General features: G+C 48.3%; 5 protein-coding genes and 1 non-coding gene across 6 annotated transcripts; 3 read left to right on the top strand and 3 right to left on the bottom strand.

Annotated features, from left to right (window-relative positions):
• The first annotated feature begins 2987 nt into the window (after nucleotides 1-2987).
• On the top strand, nucleotides 2988-4966 carry BDP81DRAFT_483118 (S-adenosyl-L-methionine-dependent methyltransferase). The gene is made up of 8 exons (XM_060595041.1): nucleotides 2988-3180; nucleotides 3257-3303; nucleotides 3370-3419; nucleotides 3465-3504; nucleotides 3568-3634; nucleotides 3693-3733; nucleotides 3818-4456; nucleotides 4539-4966. The coding sequence occupies exons 1-8, from the start codon at nucleotides 3097-3099 to the stop codon at nucleotides 4615-4617; spliced, it is 1047 nt and encodes a 348-aa protein (XP_060442116.1). The 5' UTR covers nucleotides 2988-3096; the 3' UTR covers nucleotides 4618-4966.
• A 563-nt stretch (nucleotides 4967-5529) lies between these two features.
• On the top strand, nucleotides 5530-7476 carry BDP81DRAFT_473717 (S-adenosyl-L-methionine-dependent methyltransferase; the record flags this gene model as incomplete). Its single annotated transcript, XM_060594664.1, has 9 exons — nucleotides 5530-5691; nucleotides 5774-5817; nucleotides 5870-6004; nucleotides 6113-6179; nucleotides 6233-6273; nucleotides 6362-7003; nucleotides 7086-7102; nucleotides 7184-7290; nucleotides 7360-7476. Exons 1-9 carry the CDS (start codon nucleotides 5545-5547, stop codon nucleotides 7474-7476), a joined length of 1317 nt encoding a protein of 438 aa, XP_060442117.1. The 5' UTR covers nucleotides 5530-5544.
• A 394-nt stretch (nucleotides 7477-7870) lies between these two features.
• BDP81DRAFT_494810 (S-adenosyl-L-methionine-dependent methyltransferase) lies at nucleotides 7871-9448 on the bottom strand. The gene is made up of 5 exons (XM_060595392.1): nucleotides 9295-9448; nucleotides 9148-9223; nucleotides 8948-9085; nucleotides 8439-8858; nucleotides 7871-8381 (listed from the first exon to the last, which is right to left on the bottom strand). The coding sequence occupies exons 1-5, from the start codon at nucleotides 9437-9439 to the stop codon at nucleotides 8309-8311; spliced, it is 852 nt and encodes a 283-aa protein (XP_060442118.1). The 5' UTR covers nucleotides 9440-9448; the 3' UTR covers nucleotides 7871-8308.
• BDP81DRAFT_67207 (uncharacterized protein) lies at nucleotides 9187-10076 on the bottom strand. Its single transcript, XM_060596138.1, has 4 exons — nucleotides 9745-10076; nucleotides 9648-9679; nucleotides 9366-9586; nucleotides 9187-9223 (listed from the first exon to the last, which is right to left on the bottom strand). The coding sequence occupies exons 1-3, from the start codon at nucleotides 9928-9930 to the stop codon at nucleotides 9457-9459; spliced, it is 348 nt and encodes a 115-aa protein (XP_060442119.1). The 5' UTR covers nucleotides 9931-10076; the 3' UTR covers nucleotides 9187-9223; nucleotides 9366-9456.
• A 595-nt stretch (nucleotides 10077-10671) lies between these two features.
• On the bottom strand, nucleotides 10672-10753 carry BDP81DRAFT_t255. The gene has a single exon. It is a non-coding gene; the product is annotated as a tRNA-Ser (tRNA).
• Nucleotides 10754-13816: 3063 nt separating this feature from the next.
• Nucleotides 13817-15200, top strand: BDP81DRAFT_326493 (uncharacterized protein; the record flags this gene model as incomplete). The annotated part of the gene is made up of 6 exons (XM_060585070.1): nucleotides 13817-13963; nucleotides 14025-14061; nucleotides 14116-14207; nucleotides 14276-14649; nucleotides 14702-14784; nucleotides 14842-15200. The coding sequence occupies 6 exons, from the start codon at nucleotides 13817-13819 to the stop codon at nucleotides 15198-15200; spliced, it is 1092 nt and encodes a 363-aa protein (XP_060442120.1).
• Between the last annotated feature and the right edge of the window lie 4850 nt (nucleotides 15201-20050).

Here is a 20050-nt window from a genome sequence, read left to right on the forward strand (position 1 = left end):
AGGGCCCCCTGAACCGCATATGGGGACTGCCGTAGAGAACATGGCACGGGCTGGATATTGGTAATGGCGCGGAGGCAAAGACCGTGGTCTGACTGACGGTGCGATGATCGGACTAAAAGCTGGGGCAACCGGTCTCCAGCTAGTCCTCGATTCTTATGCAGCCGCAGCTCCTAGTTTGCAACTAGTAACGGTATATACCATAGTCGCGAATTATTTCAATTATAGCTTTGCCTAAGCCTTGGGAGCGGTGTGCTACCCGTTCTGTGCTTACCCTTCTCACCTCTAACATGGCCGGCCCGAAAACACAGACATCTGGATTCAATCTCTTCAGGCCATGGGACCCCTCACTCACCCACATAAAATAGACTGTTAGTCCGCAGGAACATGCGTCACTGCAATCAAGATCAGCTAAATGCGAGTCAGGGTTTTGCATTGTCGTCGTTGGTGGCAGGCCACTGAAAAAGAGTTCGTTGCAACGCGTCCGTCCGGCGGCACCACTGCGTTTCTCAGCGGGAGAGAGACCGAGACCGCGCTTCAACGGCTGGTGGGGGATCATCCGGCCAAGCTTCATTGTTCGTTTCGCGTTGTTTTATTTGTTTGATGGTCCGGTCTTCACAAAATAGACTCTAGAACATTATTCCTGTAAGAATCAGGTCTCTGTGTAAACCAAAATTTCCATGACTCAGAGCAGCTGTGATGACTTCAGAACGTCATATTCTGCGGAGAGTTGGATATATCTCCACGTGTAGATCTAGGGCAGATAGATGAATGTCCTTGACTTTTGAGGAAAGATAGGCGTTTGGATGGAGCGCCTAATCGAATTCCGAGGATCGGCCTGTGAAGAAAAATCCGTCCTACCTGAGCGAGCCCGGCAGCGTTACGAGATGACAGAGGCTGGCCACGACGGCTCGTTTCTGCTGTAAAACACTGGGTTCAACGGTGCCAACAGGCTCGTGCGTCTTTGCGTCTGTCATCAGCCTTCCATTGCCAAGATCGAAGCCCACTTTCCAGTTGTTGTGGTTCATAATGAATGATATCCTGGGCCCCTCCCATGATCAGGCACTGTCAGACCACAATCCGAAATGCGGAGTGAAGGAGCTATCCCATTGACTGCTGCTTAACGTCAGCGGAGCCGGACCCATATTAACACCCGCTTTTACCCCGCACTTCAATCGGTACAAGACGAAACATCATTTACCCCTATGTTTTTTTGACTTCTATCACCACCAAAACCATCATTTCAACCAATGTTACGATGTCTTCCAGTGATTCTGATGCTTCCGATGCCTCTGTAGCTACCGATACCTCTGTACGGAGCTGTATATTTGTTGAGCTCCTTCCCGAAGACCTTGAAGTCGGCTGTACTGCCGACTGTACCCCGGAGAAGTGCGATAATAGCACAGTCCGGCCCCATGAGCCTCCGGCTGAGCCTGGCTTGCCCGGCTCCTTTATACCATTTGATATACCGGCCCGGGACCAGCAAATACAGGACCTACCGGAAACGCCGATTAACCTTTTCCTCCGATACGTTCCCCGGAGCCTTGTTGAGCAGTGGGTCCGGTGGACAAATGCAGCGCCGATTTCTGAGGAGGGCCCTCAGCCTAGACACTCAAGAGTGTACAAGATATCCCTTGGGGCAAGATACATTATATTCCTACTTTAGATGGGGAGGTATAGTGTTATAAAAACTACCTTTTAAGGATTTTTATACTAATCAGTTCTTCTAGGTCAACCAGTTTACCTGGAAAGACAATGCTATTGTACTCTTCTTGACAACGGTCTTCCGAGAAGGCCAGGATGTTGTCCGGAGCCGGCGCCGACCGGCCGGAGATACTGCTGCAAAGCGGGCTGCCCGGAAAGTCTTCGGCGCCGACGTCCTGAAGAACCTGCCAGTGCCGGCACCAATAGACGGGTATAATCATAAGATGAACGGCGTTGATATTAGTGACCAGATGAGGTCCTATTATCAATGGGGCCACCCTATCCGGCGAGGGGGCTGGCAGGCAATTGCTTGGGACTTTCTGCTAGAAGTGATCGTTGTGAACAGCTATCTGCTGCAGCTCTGGGGCAAGCCTAGTTGGCGATCTATTAAAAAGCAGTATCAATGGCGGCAACTGCTTGCAGCCCAGCTTATCCAGCAGTTTGGACCATTAGCAGGGGGTCGGCAAAGATCACGACCTAAGCAAACAAGAGATAAAAGGAATACCTCTATTCCTTGGCAGCACCATCGCAAGGGATCGAGAAAGTCCTGTTCGCCTTGCTCCTATTATAGCAATACAACAGCCTTACGATCCCGCCAGGCTCTAGGCGAGATATCTAGCAATAACCTCAGAAAGCTGCGAAGTTATACTCGAAAAGGCTGCTTAGATTGCGATGTATCGTTATGTACCGACCGAGATTGCTGGTACCTTTGGCATAACCCAAATATATAGACAATATAAGTACCTTAAAACGTGCCTAATTATTGGCTGACACAGATGAGCCTGTATGCCCTTATTGGCTGTACCCCGCACAAGGGCTCCGCTGACGTTAAGCAGCAGTCAATGGGATAAACCACCTGAAGGCTCCTCATTGGCCAGTGTTCGATTCGTTCTATCTGGGTCTTCGGCGCGAACCGCACGCGGGACAACGTGCTCCTGGATTCTTTGTCTGTGATTTACTAGCACGCAATGTCTTGCATTCAATGTTCCATCCGGCTGGCTGGACAGCGCACAACCATATCTTTCTTTGTTTCCCGAAGGCGGCGTCTATTGTTGCTGTAAATGTTTCTTAGACCTTCCGGAATGGGTTTAGACTCCACCACGACAGTTGAGAAATCTGGCTGGGTTCATTCGTCTGGGTGGATGCTACCGAAAGTCTTTGAGTGCCTTGGATTGCTCCAACACAGCCTGCAGAGCAACAAGCAGGCCGGAACGGGATGAAGGCAAACCAACAAGACCAAATGAGGGGTCATGGTTGTGTTGGGTTTTTTGCATCAAAAATCGTGTGACCGCTTCTTAGTCCAGGATTTCTCAATTTTTTATGACTTAAATCCGAGTGCTTCACATTTGCTCGGTTTCCAATCCGCTTTGGCAAGCAAAAACCAGGAATCATATCATGGCCGTGTCTCCAGAGGACACGGCAGGCTCCAACCCTCCCATTGCGAGCAGCTCCGAGCCTACAGCAAATGTGATTACTGTCGTATGTTGAGGAATTCCACTCCCAGGAGGGATCTCACCTGCCAAGTGCGGCCGCAATCTAAGTCTTCTAATTACAGGATCCCGTTGTTGAAAATGAGGATACAACAGATGCTGAGATTAAGAGGTGAGACTGAAAAGGACGATGGCTGCTAGCAGAAAACACGTAGTTCTGACTGACGGTACCGTACAGTATTCATACGTCTTCTACCGCCTCTTTGAGCGAAAGCATCACCGAGTATCGTCGCATTCATGGGCGGACTTATACTCAGAAAACCGACTACTGAGGACCGAATGACGAAAGACAGAATGAAGGACTTGACATTGCGTGCGTAATAGTCACTGAGTGAACTTCAACCGCTCCTAGTACTGACACGAATTATTTTTATAGTCATTACTGGGAGAAACTCCTCCTAAATGACAGGTTGTTTCTTGCGCCTATAGGTGAAACCCCCCAGGTACGTAGATGTCTACAATTAGGATTTACCTCTGGAGAGCTCTCCTAGATCGTTACAGAACGTTCTCGATGTTGGCACCGGAACCGGTATCTGGGCTATGTGAGTGCTACTCGATGCTCTCAGTATGATCCGGCGCAGTATGCATATTGTGTAAACATCTCGTTAACGGAACATACCTTGCAGAGACTTCGCGGATATGTACCCTTCCGCCGAAGTGATAGGAGTTGATATCTCACCGATTCAGCCAGGTTGGGTCCCACCTAATTGCAAGTTCCAGATCGATGATATCGAGCAGCCATGGACCTGGCCTGTCAGCTACTTCGACTTCGTGCACATCAGTCACCTCGAGGGTAGTGTGGCAGACTGGCCGAAACATTACGGCCAGGCTTTTGCCCACATCAAGTCAGGCGGATTGATTGAGGTCAAGGAAATAGACGTTGAATTGTGTTCTCAAGTGCTTGCTGAACTGAACGAAGATCACGTCTACAAGAGATGGGGTAAAGTGATGCTGGAGGCCATGGACCGGCTGGGAAAGACAGGAACCCAAAGCCGCAACCATGGTATCGCCAGAGGTCTGGAAGCCGCCGGCTTTGTCGACGTCGTCGAGCAGCAGTGGGCTGCGCCTATCGGTGCTTGGCCGAAAGATCCGACTCTCAAAGAAGTGGGTAAGTGTCATCTCCAGTATCTTGATCAATCGCTTGAAGGCTTTGGTACATTTCTTCTGAAAGAGGTAATGGGATGGGGATACGCTGAGATCGTGGTGTTCATGAGCGAGATGCGGAAGGCCATCAGGGACCTAAAGCTTCAATCCTACATCAAGCTGTACGTCACATTGCGGTGCCCCATCAATTCCCTGCAGCCAACATAAGGTTAACCTTAACCCAACTAACATATCAACTGCTAGGCATGTTGTCATGCGAAGAAGCCATAGGTCCTTACGAGTCAACTTTGCGGCTGTGAGGGAGCAAGGTGGTTGGAATTAGTTGTCGCCCAACAATACACGCATACAAACACACAATCTTTTCGAGGTCTCTTTAGCTCTGTCGGTTCCTAATGTGTTAGGAAGATGGGACCGGCAAATGTGTCTGGGTAAGTAGGGAAGTGATAGACTGCCGAACTGAACTCGAGAAACGGCGAGGGTCTTTCCAGAATCAAGTCAGTCTCGTTAGAACTGAGGACCAAAAGTTATAGAACCACCATCCAAACCATTCAGTGTCGATAGTTATTCGACGAAAACGGAGACCGCATTCCACCAAGGCAGGAAGGAACAAATGTTAAATTGGGCCTGTGCAGGCAACACAGAATCAGTGACAACCAGCAAGATGAAGCAGGTAAAGCTTTTCTCAAAGCGCATATCAGACCGTTTGTGTCAAGGGAGGAAGATGGTGGGTCTTTGCAAGCGACTCAGCTGGTACCTGTGGATTCCGGGTCAAGATACATTACACCAACGTGATACTGCATGTTCCACAGATCATGGATTGAGAGACACCTAACGTCTATCACTCTATATAAGTAGGAGGTGACCCGCCGAGTGAGTAATAAGTTCCTACTCTGTGCGACACGGGGGAAAATGAATAGCGGTCAGATCAGTGGACGATGTGGAAGAATCGCTATCGGATATTGGGAAAATGATTCTTCTATTCGTCCGGGGAGAAGGGCTCTCGCTAGAATACTTGGCGGCTCCGGCCCAGGTTTGCAGCCACCAACAGACCAACCGAACGCGTGTTCGGATGCAAGATGAGCATCCATGTCGCAGAACCAACAGAAGAAAAAGAAAAGTCGTTGAAAAGAGGGCTTAAGCCTAGTTTCGTGTCTTGAACCTCACAAACTCTGGATGATTGCCGTTTATTTTGAAATCCTGCCCACTGACAGATCTCATTATTTTACACGAAAACTTTACGAGGATCAACATGGCATCAACTGAGAGCGCGGAGCCGCAGGTCTCCGTGTCAACACCGGCTGCAATGAGTCTGTCCGCGAAAGGTTCATCGCCACCAGCGGCAGCGAGCTCACCTGCTGCCAACGCAAATGGAACCGAGGCAGGCCCAATCGCGGCTGTGAGTTGAATCGCCGTGTTCTTGATGTTTACATAGCTCTGGTGAAACCAAGAACTTCGGGCCGCTAACCCTTTTATAACAGGACCCGGCCTACGATGAGGACTTGACTGAAGCGGAGACGGAGAGGCGAGTCCTGACAGAACACATGCCGAGTAATAAAAGCTGACTCGAGGAATAGCATCCACACGTCCTCGACGGCTTCATTGACCGAAAGCATCACGGAGTACCGACGCATCCTTGGGCGTACCTACACGCAAAAGGTTGACTACTGGGGGCCAAACGACGAGAAGCAGAATGAAGGGCTCGATCTTGCGTACGTAAACACCATTCGTTTCCATGACACACACTCTCCACGATAGAAAGCGTGCCATTTTGTTCCCAAAATTAAATACGCTACTGATTAGTACTTACTTGTTTCAAGCCATTATTGGGAATGCGTCTTCTTTGACGATAAGCTGTTCTTGGCGCCTATAGGGGACAGCCCTCAGGTTAGTTGGCATGCAGGTTCCTGATACGAATGAACCGCTGGAACTATATACAGAAAGTTCTCGACATTGGTACCGGAACGGGTATTTGGGCTATGTGAGTTTACATCTTTCCATTTTTTGTATCAATCTTCGCTCTTGAACCAAGAGAAAAGTTAGACACCAGTCTCACAAGTTCTAATCAGCGACTTTGCCGACGAATTTCCATCGGCAGAAGTTACCGGTGTCGACATTTCACCTATCCAACCGAGTTGGGTTCCGCCCAATTGCAAATTCCAAATCGACGACATTGAGGCGGAGTGGACATGGCCTACTGAATTCTTTGATTACATTCATATTCGACATCTGGAAGGATGTGTTTCTGATTGGCCGAAGCTCTACTCTCAAGCATTTGAGCATCTCATACCTGGCGGGTATATCGAGGTAAATGAGCTAGACCTTGAAGACTACTCTCAGACACTTGGCGAAGATCTGCCCCATGATCACGTGTACAGAAGGTGGGCGAAGATTATGTTCGAGTCCCTGGACAAGCTTGGAAAGACCGGGAAACAGACTCGAGATCACGGCATTGCGAACGGCATGAGAAACGCTGGATTCGTTGATATCGTGGAGAAAAGCTGGCCGATTCCTATTGGAGGGTGGGCTTCAGACCCCAAGCTCAAAGAAGTCGGGGCTGTCAACCTGCAGTACATCGATCAGTCTCTAGAAGGTTTTGGAACTTTCCTTCTACGACAAATGATGGGATGGGAGGATGTGGAAATTCTTGTTTTCATGAGCGAGATGCGCAAGGCGTTGAGAGACCTCAAACTTCAGACGTACTTTACATTGTGAGTAAATTCCTGGCGATCGAAGCTCTTAACCCTCGTCTTTAGTACTGGTAGGACTGTCACAGCTAACAAAGCTCAACAGGCATGTTGTCTACGGTCGTAAGCCGGAAGAGTCCGATGAACAAGCACCGGCTGCACCTGTAGCTTGATCAGACGGAAGTTATGCCTCGTATTTACTAGCATTCACCTCTCGTAGTCTACATCGTTTGTCAACATCAGTAACACGTACAATTGGAGACGTCAGTCTTGCTGCCATGCTTCTTCCGAATATGCAATCCATTCGTAAGGTAAGGTAGTCAGGTCAAACAATCAGAGAATGTAGACTTCAGTAACCTATCACTATCTTGCTTGCTCAGGTTTTTGTTACAGACTTGGACAACTTGATGGCTGATTGGATGAAGACCTTGATTGTCTTCTTTCGATGGAAGCAACCCGTCCTTCGAGAGTATCCCAGTTTGTTGAGAAGTTTGTGAAGACCATATCGTCCCAAGTTTTCGAATAAGTCGTTTTGCAATTAAATTATTCTTAGCTTGTTTCTTTGATAAGGTAGACTTATAGCCTCCTCAACTCTATCTCGTTGTTCAAGTGTATCTCAAGTTTTCTAGCAATACTTGTACTCCACTGGAAGGCAATGCAGCTGGCTTGTTGAGACTCATGGTTGCTGAACTTCGTTGCATGAATATCAGGACTTTGGCAAAGACATTTGCTAAGTTAGAACTGAATTGTCCTTGTGACACGCGGTTGAGATTGACTAAGTCAGCAATCTCTATGTCTGGATGGGGGACGTCGATTGTACATATCTGTGGAACCACCAGAAAACCATGAGAATCCTGGCTGATGTTTTCTTCTTCTTCTACTTAAACTGGAGTTGGCAGTCTCGCGGTCTAAGAGCAGATGAGCTATCTTTTCATGCGTGGCCTCGTAGTACCTTAGTAGAGATCGATGCTGTCACTGAGATCGATCCATGACCGGCTGCTCTCTGATCAGCGCTGTCTCTGATCGGTATTGGCAACATTTCTTTCGGAACGCGAACGTTTGAACACGATAGAGAAATGATTATAAATTTGATGCTGAAGCAATTTTAGAGAAACTTGCTAGCAAAGTGTATCCATACGAACAAAAGTCCATGGAACTGTGCAACACAACCTCAACATCGATACATTGGCATGAAGTAGGTTCATCTAGCAGGCTACGATATAATTGCACATGACACCTAAATGACCCCCGAATCGCATTCAAACACATCTAGTTTCGGCCCGCTGTTAGTGCGCCAAAGTACAATGGGAGACTACCTTACTACTTAGTCTAAGCATGATCTACCCAGAGCGTCGAGGATGAGGGTGCCTCTGCTAGAGGCTTCTGTCCGTAAACCACATGGCTTGCAGACCGTCAGTAACTGCTCGAAACTCAATCATTTGTCGGAATTATCACTCACAGGTCATAAATGCCATGGTAGGCACCTTCCTTCATCTCCTTGCGAACCTCCGCAGTCTCAACTAGCACCTCTTCCTTGGTTCTGCCGAGGACGCCACAAAAGACTCTGAGAGTGAATCCTTCCAGACCTTCGAGCATTTGGGCCAAGTTGAGCATACCCAAGTCCTTATAATGTGGCTCCTTGGGCCAGGGGCCGAGGGGGGCTTTGAAACGCTGGTGGAAAATGTTTTCAAAGCCAGTGTCCGTCACCCAACCTTCAAGCCTCGGACCAGGAGAGGGTTCCCGCCCGATGCTCCTCATTGTCTTCAAGAAAGTCTGATTCCAGGGCCAGGTGGCATGCTTTTCAGTGTATGTGCCATCATCCGAGTAAATCTCGGGGTCCATCTCGTGGAACTCGGCCCAACCTCCCGGGTTCAAGTGACTTTCAATATGCATTAGTCTAATTCCACATGTGGCGAGTGCAAAAAGGAAAGGGCTTCTCAGAAGAGGTTGGGGGAAATATCAACTTACTCGTAAATGTTCTTGACTAACTTCGGCCAGTCCGCTATGGAAGCGGCCATGAACCGACAGAAGATGAAGTCGTATTTTGTTTGATGAAGCCATGGGCTTTCAACATCATCAATTTCGAATCTTACATTCACAGGAACCCTGGAAATAATGTTAGCAACAAGAAGGTCGAAATATGCTCGGAAAGGTGGTCATGAACTTACCAGGACGGCTGGATAGCGCTAAGATCAATGCCAATAACCTCGGCGTTCTCAAAGATGTCGCCAATCTCCACAGCCCCTACATAAAGGTCTGTTAGCCATGCGAGAGAGCGCCGAGGATGAAGGAAAGAATTCAGGCTGAGCTCTTACAGATGCCAGTGCCAGTGCCAACATCAAGAATTTGCTGAATCTTTTCTTTCTCGAGCGGGGCAAGAAACAACCTATTCTTGATTGCCTTGACCATCATGGCATGCGTCATGTCAAGTCTTTCCATCTCTACTTCATCGTTCGGCATGATATAGGCTACATAGATTAGCTAATATGATTCGCAAAAATCCAAATTCGGCATAACATACATCCAGGCCGGAAGGCATGGTATCGTCGGCCGTACTCCATAGGATAATCAACGACACTTGAAGATAGAGAGGCAGTATAATTGGAGCTGTGGGTGAGGCCCAAGTCAGTCATCTGTTTCACCAAGTGAACGTATTTCGAAAGCTTACATCCGCTCATCAATGGTTGACGCACTGTCAGTCTGATTTATTATTAACAAATGTTCACAGTGGAGACGATCATGGTGAGTGCTTAGACTTGACTTACGGTCTCTCCTTCATCTGCCTCAACAGTCACATCGCTGGCAACTTGTGGCGTATCAGCTGGCGGGCTAGTAGGCGGGCTTGCTTGATCTTGGACTGGGGGCGATGCGGCTTGTACAGTTGGCATCGTCGCGGCTGGTGCAGCTGGTGTCTCCGTGGCTTGACTCTGGCTGTTCGTCGTCTCAGTCATTTAAGGCGGATCGGGGATGTTCAGGTCGAAATAATGTATATACTGGCCGCCTAGGCGTCGAAGACCGAAGTCACAGGGCTGTCGAGTTGAAGCCGATTAAGTAGACTGGATGATGGGCAGTGTTCACAGTTCATCTGTCGGGGAGCCGGGCGATTGTCCTGCCTTTTTGTAATTACCCCTCCATCGTTCGTCGTTCTCTCTTTTGGTTTAGCGAACTTGGCATGTTTGCTGCAGACGTATTTGTTCCTCCTCGTTGGTGCCGTGCCTCACAGATGCATTAAAATGGAGAAAATCTGCAGCCAGAGATTCTGAGATTGGTCGCAAGTCGAGCTCCCAGAAAGCTGCTTCGTGTTTTGGTAGGGTCCGCATCATTGTTGATAGGCAATCAAGCCAATTAGGTGTAAGCGCTTAGTTCTCGCCGGATATCCGGCCAAATGCGAACACCAACCCCGGAACAGCTATGCAGCCATTGCATGGGAAAATAAGTGTTCACAGGCACTTTTGAGGACTCAAGAAATGCTACCAACAAAAGGTCAAAAGATGCTTGAAGTCTCCGGGACCTCACGGGATCCAAAAGATTTTGACTAAGGCTGGGAGGAAGTCCGGTGCGGTGAAAGAAAGAGAGAGGAGAGGTAAAAACAGTTTCAACATCACACATCAAAATTACCTGCTCAAGCAAAGAGGCTAGGAGCGAAACCGCAAACCACTCGCACTCTCTTGAGCAAAAGACTACTGGTAACTCGACGTTGGCCTGATTCGAACAGACGCTCCCGAAGGAACAAGATTTCTAGTCTTGCGCATTAGACCACTCTGCCACAACGCCGCGATCCACTGAGGTGGAGTTGAACTGAGCAGATCAGGTGCAGGTGATGATCGGTTCTCGGCTAGCAACAAGGGTGTGACTGTCATTCTGCATCGTGCGCCCGCCAAATAACGCCGTTAGAATAAAGTAGGCACATCGCTTGTCCGCAAATTTAATCAAACCTACCTATCATGCTGTTCTAAGTTAAGTAATTAGGTAGGTACTTGGGTGAATGGCCAAAGACAAGATGTTATCGCCTTAGGTCGGGTAAGGAGTTGTCCCATTACGGTACCACCCAGGCAATTAATTGGGCCTATTCCGCCGAGTCGATCCAATCATTCCTAATCCACTTTCAAACCCCCCGGAAAATCCACAAAGAAACAACTCGATTCCTTTGGTATCCACACATATTGGCTGGTACAAAGGCATCCATAATGAGCCCCCAAGAGTCCAAGTCTGGGCTCTTGACTACAATCCTATTGGATACCGAGGTACCGTTACCAATAGTGTCTTGGGAATTGCGAATAACCCGAGCATCGTCTTCGTCACTGAAGCATCAGTAGGAGCAAGAAAGTTCATTCCTCAATGGCAACCAAAATGAACATGTAGCCAGTATCCGTAGATCCAACAGGTTTCTTATCACATATTGGCAACAGCTTCATGGGCGTTTGAAGCAAAACTGAGTACCGCCCGCATGCTCAGTACGAGCCCCGTATTACTGAAATGAGATTCACGTTCTGCCTCACTGCCTGCGACATTGTAACCTGATTTCGCCCCCTCGTATGATCCAGGTAGTATCCACTTGCGAGTTTATCTTGAATCTTGATTGATAATGACAAGTCGGCCTTCTTACGCTTTGCGATGCACCAAATCCTCCAAGCCAGGATCACGCAAGATTGAGCATTTACGCTGGCTGTTCATTTTCTCTCGAGCTCTGTTCAACATATGCGTCCTAAGGCAGTTGTGCTCTAGAAGATCAACTTGACAACAGATGAGAAGTATGCCCCATAGATACGATAGGCATGTCATCGGCTATAGTTGGTTTCCAACTCATTGCGGGGCTGCGTTGGCGCATATGGTGACTGGCTTTCTTCAGATTTTCAAGAAACGTTGTGATGCAAAGAGCTTGGTTCACAGAGGCACTAGGGTCGCAGTGAGTATTTGAGATCGTGTCCGGATCAACTAGCCCCCGATCGGATGAGTTTTACTCACCGCTGCTGATGCAAGATCCAAGCCAGCATGTCGAACACCCATGCCCTAATCTCCGAAGTGACGACTTGTACGGATACGGATACTAGCCAAGTGAAAAAGGGGTGACTGCAGTACAGCTGAGGCCATATCGAGGAGATAGAGAAGATCGCCACTGGGAAGGGCTCCATTCTCCACACCATGGCCAGACGGTATCAATCCGGTGACCAGTCAATGGCTGCGACAGGCCAAGCTCTGAGCTTCCGAGAACTTCATGCTCTACGGAGTACGAATAGTCAATCAATACCAAAGTTTTCAACCAAGAAGAGAATTGGCCTGGGGACACTCAACGGCAACGCGTACATGTCCGTCTGGTTCTCAGGCTCTGACTCCATACAGCTTAGCTTCTTTTACCCTCACATCAGGCTTACCATAAATGAATAAGCTTTCTTCAAAAGAAAGACGACCGCGGGCGACACCATCTGCTGGGATCGCGCTTATCGGCATCATATCAGCGCGGTAACCGTCGAGAGAGTGACGCCGGACGGTGCTTTAGTGACCACCTGAACTTTCTTGCGGCCCAAGCAGGGAGTCTGGTACCTGCGGTATTAGTTCGCCTAGCCTCCATCCCATTCGTGCAACAAGAACGCAAATCAGGCCAACCCCCATTTGACTGCTACTGGTTCAAGACTCGGCCGACAAAGTTTCATAAGTCTTCCCTTCCCTTACGACGCACCAATGCATAGTTCCCCCCGAAGCCTCTCGAATTATTCCGTGGGGGTATGCAGGCTGCAGCTGTGCAGGTAGGTATCAAGGTGCGTGCGCCATGCCAGGGGTAGAAAGGGGGATCATTACGAGATATATACTCCGTACCCCGTACCTCTGCACACATAGCATATTTGCGCTATTACTAAAGATCATTTGACAAATGCTGTAAAATGCAACAACCCGCGGATCGCGGAAAAGATTTTTGTTGGTACTGGCGCCCTGATCGTTCTAGGTCAAGAGGCTCGCCTGTTTCTGTGACCAAACCATTACGAACGTCCAACCTGATAACCATGGCTCCGGAACCAGTGTCATTTTGACTATCGGTCATCCCAAGTCGCAGAAGTCTAAATCACCGAGTCTCATCTCGTCCGGCGGCAAACGGAAAATCATAGGCAAATGTTCTGCTCGTAGCTGTGACCAGTTCAGGAACCGTAGCCCGAAAGGAGGGTTATTAGAGTTCACGGTATTTCAACCCCCGGTACGGCGGCGGGGGATCACGGTTTTCTGTCACTCGCCGTGCCTCTGGACAAGGGAACGAGTGGGGCTTAATCAGTTCGCATTGCAACGTCACGGCCTCTAGCCACGCTCATCGGGGCAACGGGGGACAAGGAACCTGACTCGGGGCGTCCGAAACACAGGGCATGATAACCAGTTCTTGCTGTGATCAAGGACGCGCTCCCGCCTGGGAGAACCTTGAGTTTTATCAGTGGCAGATAACTTCTTACCACCTGCGGCCTTGCCCTGAGCGCTTTGAATGCTATCCTGTTTTATCATGGTAGTGCTACTGCCACTGCGACGCGGTAAATGCCACATGCTACGCCAGCACTGGATGGAAGGGAAAGGATCTCTCGCGAGAAGACGACTGTGACAATCTGCACTTGTCACAGTACTCCGTACATCTTCTTGTTATCATCATGGACAGGATGCCGCCTCAGATCGTTATGATACATATCTCACGACATCTCCAGTGACATTTCCGCCTGTGGATTGTCTGCTGTTCAGGTCAAACACGCTCCCTGCTTGCAGCCTTTACTCTTCCAGATCATCTTACGGCGGCGATCAAGATTCGGCGGAAGTTTGTGATTTCATCACTTGGCACACAGCCTCAAGCTGCCCAACATGGTGACGATGAACCATGACTACACCAAGGGCCAGATGATCGGTCTGGCCATCGGATTCATGATCATTCCCATCGTGTTCTATGGGCTTCGCGTCTGGGCGAAGCTACTTGTCAAACGATTCGCATGGGACGATTACCTGACCGGAGCAGCGCTCGTAAGTCTAAAGATGGGGCTTGAAGCCAAAGAATATGCTGATCGGTGCTTACTTTCGATAGCTGGTATCTATCACCTGCTGTACTCTCCAACTGGCTAGTAGGTCTTAACTTCCGATGATCACCTATCAGGTGGCTCTGACATGAGGAACAGCTGCAATTCACGGTCACTTGGGACAGCATCAGCCCACATTCCCCGACGGCTCCCCCATCATGGACGATCCAGGGTTGATCTTCTTCGAAGAGGTGAGCTTGACTTTCCAACGCACCCGCGTCACAATTTGCGCCCAGCTGATAAGCTTTTCACACATCAGACAAAGTTTGCGCTCAACATGATTTCTATTCTCGGCTTGGGACTGGTCAAATCATCCATCCTCGTGTTGTATTACACCCTCTTCCCAAGCCAGAGGTTCCGCTACGTCGTCTTTGGTGTCCTTGCCTTTGTGATTGGATGGACTGTCAGCTTCTTCTTTTCCCATCTCTTTACTTGCTTCCCAATCACGGTGTTCATCGAGCCCTACTATGGCAACTCGTGCGTTCAGACGGTACCAATGTTTCTCGCGCTTCTCTTTACCGACGTCATCGCCGACTTTGTCATCCTCGTGCTACCAGTCGCGAGGGTTCTCAAAGTACAGATGCCCCTTAGGAAGAAGCTTGCAGTGATCGCAATGTTGGGACTTGGCGCTGCGTAAGAATTTAAATGTCATATGAGAAGAAAGAAGCTGCTGACGAGACTGCAGTGTGTGTGCTGTGAGTGTCACGAGAGTGGTAGCTACATTCGCTATCGCGGAAGAATATGTCAAGCACCCTAACGACGTCATCTGTAAGTCAAATCAGATTTGCTCACAACTGCGAGTTTCTTCCTAACTCTTGCATGAAGACTACACCGCCCCTGTCTTCTTCTGGACCAACATTGAACTATCGCTGGCTATTGTTTGCGCCTGTCTCCCAACACTGCGGCCTATTTGGGTGCATTTCTTCCCTAAGCCCATTACAACAGGAAACGATTCCTACGAGTACGGATCATCACGACGCATTGGAGGAAAGAACAGTATTAGAACGCTGAGAACACCATACGAAGAGCTGGATGAATTGGAAATGATTCGAAACGATGACAAGACACGCTCAGGATCCCCCGAAGGACGAGATATTCTCAGAGAGACAACGATCCACCAGACGATTGAGCCTGCGGACAGTTCAAGTACCGCTAACTTAAGAGCTAATGGTGTCGGACTATGAGGAGGGGAATTGGTTTGAGAGATATTCCTATGAGCGTTGACTTTTGACATTTCTTAGTGCTTCTATTGAGACCGATTCTTGGTCTTTCTTTGATGATACCTCTCCTGCGATATTGCTGACTGCGACCGAGACACCGAAACTGAGTCAGACTTTGTTACCTAGCCATTTTATTAGATTTGACGGGCCTAACAAATGCATAGTTCTTGGTGTGCTTCAGATGTCCAAATAACCTCTTCATCCACAGCCTCCGCAGTACGGGTCGGCGGGGCCAGAGAGGGGATGATTTTCTTGCCGACGGGGGTTTTCTCTTTCGGCAATCGGTGCAGCGGGCCCGTTGGATATCGTATGTCCCGCAAAACAAGGTCGAACCCGGCAACTAGCTCCACCTGCAATGCCAGGGTGACCGGACATCACCATGTCGTGGTCGGGATTCCGTAATCTCTTGCCAAAGATGGGATCGTTTGCGTCGTTTTCTGTAATGGACTTCTATCGCCCTTATCGTACGATGGCTGGATAGTAATATTCGCCCAGAAGTCCGCCCGTTAGTGGCCGCAAGCTCCGAGATACGACGGTTACATTAGACATGGACTGAAGAGAGGACTTTCCCCTCTCTCCTCTTCCCCCCTTTGATAGATCATGGTGCAGACCAACATAGAGAACCTCATCTTCTCTTCGAGTGCCACCGTGAATCCGACGTGAGTTGAACAATGGTCTGATATAGTTACAGGGAACTAATGAGGACTCAGGTACATTAAATTTGCTCACGGGATGGGGAGCTGCAAGCCATCTATGGTTCAAGCTTGGATAGACTCAAGACTTTGAAGAAGAAGTTCGATCCTTCAGGGGCGTTTAGTCAGTGGTTCAAGATTGCGTGATGACTCTACCATGATTTCATCTCGAAGGGTTGGTAGATGTAAGCCAGTGTTGGTTTCCACCCTCAAGTCGAAGCATAAGGTACTGTCGGATTGGAAGTCCAATTCGACCGCGGATAAGGGCAAGAGCATGGGCCACTCGAGGTGGTACAATTAGACCGCGACTACCCAACCAACCTACGGTTGGAATCTCCCTTTTACGCATTACGCAGAATCAATCAATACAGAGATATTGATACTTCGTCACCCCCAGGACCCTACGGTTCGAACCAACTTCCCTGTGATAGGGATACCAACAGGTACCAATTTGCAAAACTTTCGATAAGGTACGACATGCATCTTTGTCTCGAATCTGCACTTGTATTAGAGTCAGTCCAGTACTTGCCGATATGGAAATAATCAAATGGTCATCAAATATGACAGAGAGAAGGCACCTCGCACCATTTGGTACTCCATGTCGTGACTCGTCTCGGCCTACGTGTTGCCAGCGCTGCCGCTCGTTCCAATAAATCCAATCGAGCCTCGATTTGACTAATTTGACCACTTTTTCCCCAGGATTGGTTACGTTGAGTAATTGGCCAATCAACTAAGCCAAATGTGAGGGCACGTAACCCTTCTTATCACTATTATGTTACCCGATTAGGTAATAAGTAAAGCTATTTATACTAGTATCACGATCCTAGTACAAATAATCCAACGTCTCCCCCAACAGGCAGGATCTTCCCCTTCAGCCAGTTCTTCGTCAGCTGTAACTAGCCCATTATCTGAGGCTATATTAAGTGCCGTTGAGACGTCAGGGTTAGCTTTACAGTACTAAAAGCTCTCTCGCAGTTAGCAGCCATGGCAGGGATGGAAAATACATCAAGGGTAAGCTTGCTAAGAAAGGGGTAGGTTAACTAGTAATCCTTCCACCACTTCACAGGGTCGTCGATAGATTAAGGAGGCAGCCGGAGGTAAGTCTCAAGCTCATCCTATTGCCGAGGAGCCTCGCGACCTCGCCTGCTCTATACCTATTATCTAAAGTGACTATCTTCATAGGGGGGTAATATGATCTCTAGAGTAACTACGGCATTATTAGGAGCATTCTCTAACCTATACCAACGGTCAAAGTAGTCCCTAAGCCCCTTTTTCGCATCACGAACCCACTCAAGCTAGACTCCTTCATCCCAGACTACTTTAAAGTAAGAGATACTAAGTGAGGGGTAAAGAATCACAGATGCAGGGAACAGAGGAGACTCCCATAACTTTGTATAGTAGGAGGAGAGCTTCTGCCAGGCCAGCTCAACAGAGGTACGAAGGTGCTCCTGGTACATAGGAAAGAGGCCTCTGAATCGAGTAGTACGTTACCTCCAATCCTCCCTCACATATTGGGGGAGAAAGGATGCTTGATAAGGCTGGCAATAACTATTTACTACTGGGCGAAGGGGGTGCCCTGAGCGAGTCTGAGAAGGTTAGAAGTCTTCCTTAGAGGTCAAGTCAATCTCCAGAGAGACTTCTCGAGTAGGAGGGACAGCAGGATAGATCATAAAGTTATATAGAGCCTTCTACTCTTCAAAATACTCGAGGAGGTACTCTATACTAATCATCACCTCTTAGAGACGACTATGACTATCCGCCTTACCCTAGCCCTCTATTCTCTTCGTCTATAGGTAGAAAGGCTCGAGGATAGACCTGACCTCGGCAAGGACCTTCTAGTCCTCTAGGGAAAGGGGGTCATCGTCAAGAATCCTCTTTATAATATCATCCTCATCATGAACCCAGTTGACGTAGGTCTCAATTTCCGCCTTCTTTTAAAGAGCTCGATTAATCATAAGGTATATAGAATTCCACCTCGTCTCGTTATTAGAGAGGAGGTGAGTCTCTCGAGAGCCCTAAGTAAAGAGCTCAAAATCTAACCTAGCATCAACCTTATAGGATACTTTCTTAAATCGCTCGGATCGTTGGGGTAAAGCTTTGATAAACTTTACGATATTTGTGACATTTCCTATCAGCACACTTGGTGCTACGGTCACGTGATAAGCGTGGCCTCTGTACTTAAGACGGTCTGACCGTGACCCTCCACATAAGGGGGTCAACCTTGAAGACACACATCACCCATGACCTACCATTGACGTTCACTTGCTCTTTCGCTTTGCTCTTTCGCTTGCTCTTCTGCGCGTGCTTCAATCGCTTTGCTCATTTCGCACTCTCCTGCCCGTACCTACACGGTCAGGCCACAGTCCTACCCCCTCTGTCAGAGACGGCTCTGTCAGAGAGACTGTGTCAATATTTCAAAGCTCATTAATAAGTCTAGTCTTCCTTTAGAGCCTAAGATCTTCCTCTTTATAATTAATAATTTAATAAAACTGTAATTTAGCCTCGAATATCTTACGATCCGTATTAAAAAGAAGGGTTTATATTACTAGGTTAAGTGTTACGCCCGCCGCAACCTGTCACTGTGGGCGCGTAGCTATATAATGCAGAACAAGGGACAATTGTTACGCCCGCCGCAACTTGTCACTGTGGGCGCGTAGCTATATATGCAGAACAAGGGACAATGATGACCGGAGTCATCATTATCGAAGCTTTTGCTTTGTGCCACAGTTGGTTGCCTTGTCCAGCTCGTAACAACAATGATGCCGGAGTCATCATTATCGAAGCTTTTGCTTTGTGCCACAGTTGGTTGCCTTGTCCAGCTCGTAACATTAAGGATATGGCTATAATACCTTATTCTCCTAGCCTAATAATCGCTGTAAGTTATAGAGGGGTAGAGTCTATTAAATAAGAAAGAGATATAACTAGGTATCGTTATTGCTAGCATTATTATATATAACTGTTGGTATTGTTGGTATCACAGGCGTGATACATTTCCTCATGAGGGTGTATCTTCGGCAACAATCACGTCGATGTGTTACGCCCGCCGCAACTTGTCACTGTGGGCGCGTAGCTATATAATGCAGAACAAGGGACAATGATGCCGGAGTCATCATTATCGAAGCTTTTGCTTTGTGCCACAGTTGGTTGCCTTGTCCAGCTCGTAACACGATGTCCGTGATAATTGCTGTTGTTGTTCTTCTTCCTATTTACATTGTGGGCAGGGGTCGGTCGAAGTAGGTGGTGACGGCCTGGGTGGTTGCCCCACCTTAACCGGCCGTGGTGACTAAGCCAGTTGTCCCACTTCGCCTAGGGCAGGCGCCAGCCAGCCCACGATACCTGCCCATTGCTCCTTATCAGCCTTGCCGTTCCGACAATAACAGTACCTACTTAGCCGGTGATCTCCCATTATTAAAGAGTTTTGTAAATGTTATTCGAGAGGTTGAGACCACTGTGGTCGCTAATTATATGGTTAAAGGCGATAAGGCGAGACTGCTGTTGACCGAGGTTGTTGAGGAAGTGGGTAGTAACTATAAGGTAGGCATAGTTATTAGGTGATGTCCATAGATCGAATCCAATATGGATTCTCGTGAGGGCGTTATGAAGCTTAGCCTTGACGTAGGTCTGACCCCTTGCGAAGAGGATAGGAAGATGATCTATCATCGCAGTCCTACCCCAAGGTACTTGGTTAACTAGGGATGAATCGTGGAATCGTAGGAGGTGTTGGACAAAGTCGTCTTGGAAGTGGCAAAAGGAGAGGTCATTGATGATGATAATCGAGAGGCAGAGATCCCTGATGGTACCGATCTTCGCCTTAGGTATACTGGAGACCTTCCTCTTCTTCCGACTAGTAGAGAGGTTCTCAGACCTATAAAGAGTCTCTTCTATACTTAACTCGCCAAATAATAGGTCCCATTATGTAACGTAGTGGCATCTATACGTATTAGCCATGGTCATTAACAAGAGGATGTAATCAATAGGAGGATATATATACCTACGAAGGTGGTCTATAGCGGAAGAAAAAGTAGCAGCTAAGTAGAACTCTGGCCTCCCCTTCTCGTCATATCATCGATAACACCAGAAGGTAGAAGTAGGTCTAGCAAGGCCTAGCTTAACAAGGAAGAA

This window comes from Colletotrichum phormii (assembly GCF_030913505.1).
Source record: "Colletotrichum phormii strain CBS 102054 chromosome Unknown BDP81scaffold_17, whole genome shotgun sequence".
Lineage (NCBI taxonomy): Eukaryota > Fungi > Ascomycota > Sordariomycetes > Glomerellales > Glomerellaceae > Colletotrichum > Colletotrichum phormii.

What these genes read in the sequence shown, in the direction of transcription:
- BDP81DRAFT_67207 (XM_060596138.1), bottom strand. Translation starts at nt 9,930, where the DNA reads ATGACTGAGACGACGAACAGCCAGAGTCAAGCCACGGAGACACCAGCT. An exon ending in AGGCAGATGAAGGAGAGACC is followed by an intron (nt 9,680 to 9,744) that starts GTAAGTCAAGTC and finishes ATAATAAATCAG; the next exon opens with ACTGACAGTGCGTCAACCAT. An exon ending in TCAACCATTGATGAGCGGAT is followed by an intron (nt 9,587 to 9,647) that starts GTAAGCTTTCGA and finishes CCTCACCCACAG; the next exon opens with CTCCAATTATACTGCCTCTC.
- BDP81DRAFT_483118 (XM_060595041.1), top strand. Translation starts at nt 3,097, where the DNA reads ATGGCCGTGTCTCCAGAGGACACGGCAGGCTCCAACCCTCCCATTGCG. An exon ending in CAGCAAATGTGATTACTGTC is followed by an intron (nt 3,181 to 3,256) that starts GTATGTTGAGGA and finishes TTCTAATTACAG; the next exon opens with GATCCCGTTGTTGAAAATGA. An exon ending in GGAACCGGTATCTGGGCTAT is followed by an intron (nt 3,734 to 3,817) that starts GTGAGTGCTACT and finishes CATACCTTGCAG; the next exon opens with AGACTTCGCGGATATGTACC.
- BDP81DRAFT_494810 (XM_060595392.1), bottom strand. Translation starts at nt 9,439, where the DNA reads ATGCCGAACGATGAAGTAGAGATGGAAAGACTTGACATGACGCATGCC. An exon ending in AGCGCTATCCAGCCGTCCTG is followed by an intron (nt 9,086 to 9,147) that starts GTAAGTTCATGA and finishes CATTATTTCCAG; the next exon opens with GGTTCCTGTGAATGTAAGAT. An exon ending in TTAGTCAAGAACATTTACGA is followed by an intron (nt 8,859 to 8,947) that starts GTAAGTTGATAT and finishes GCATATTGAAAG; the next exon opens with TCACTTGAACCCGGGAGGTT.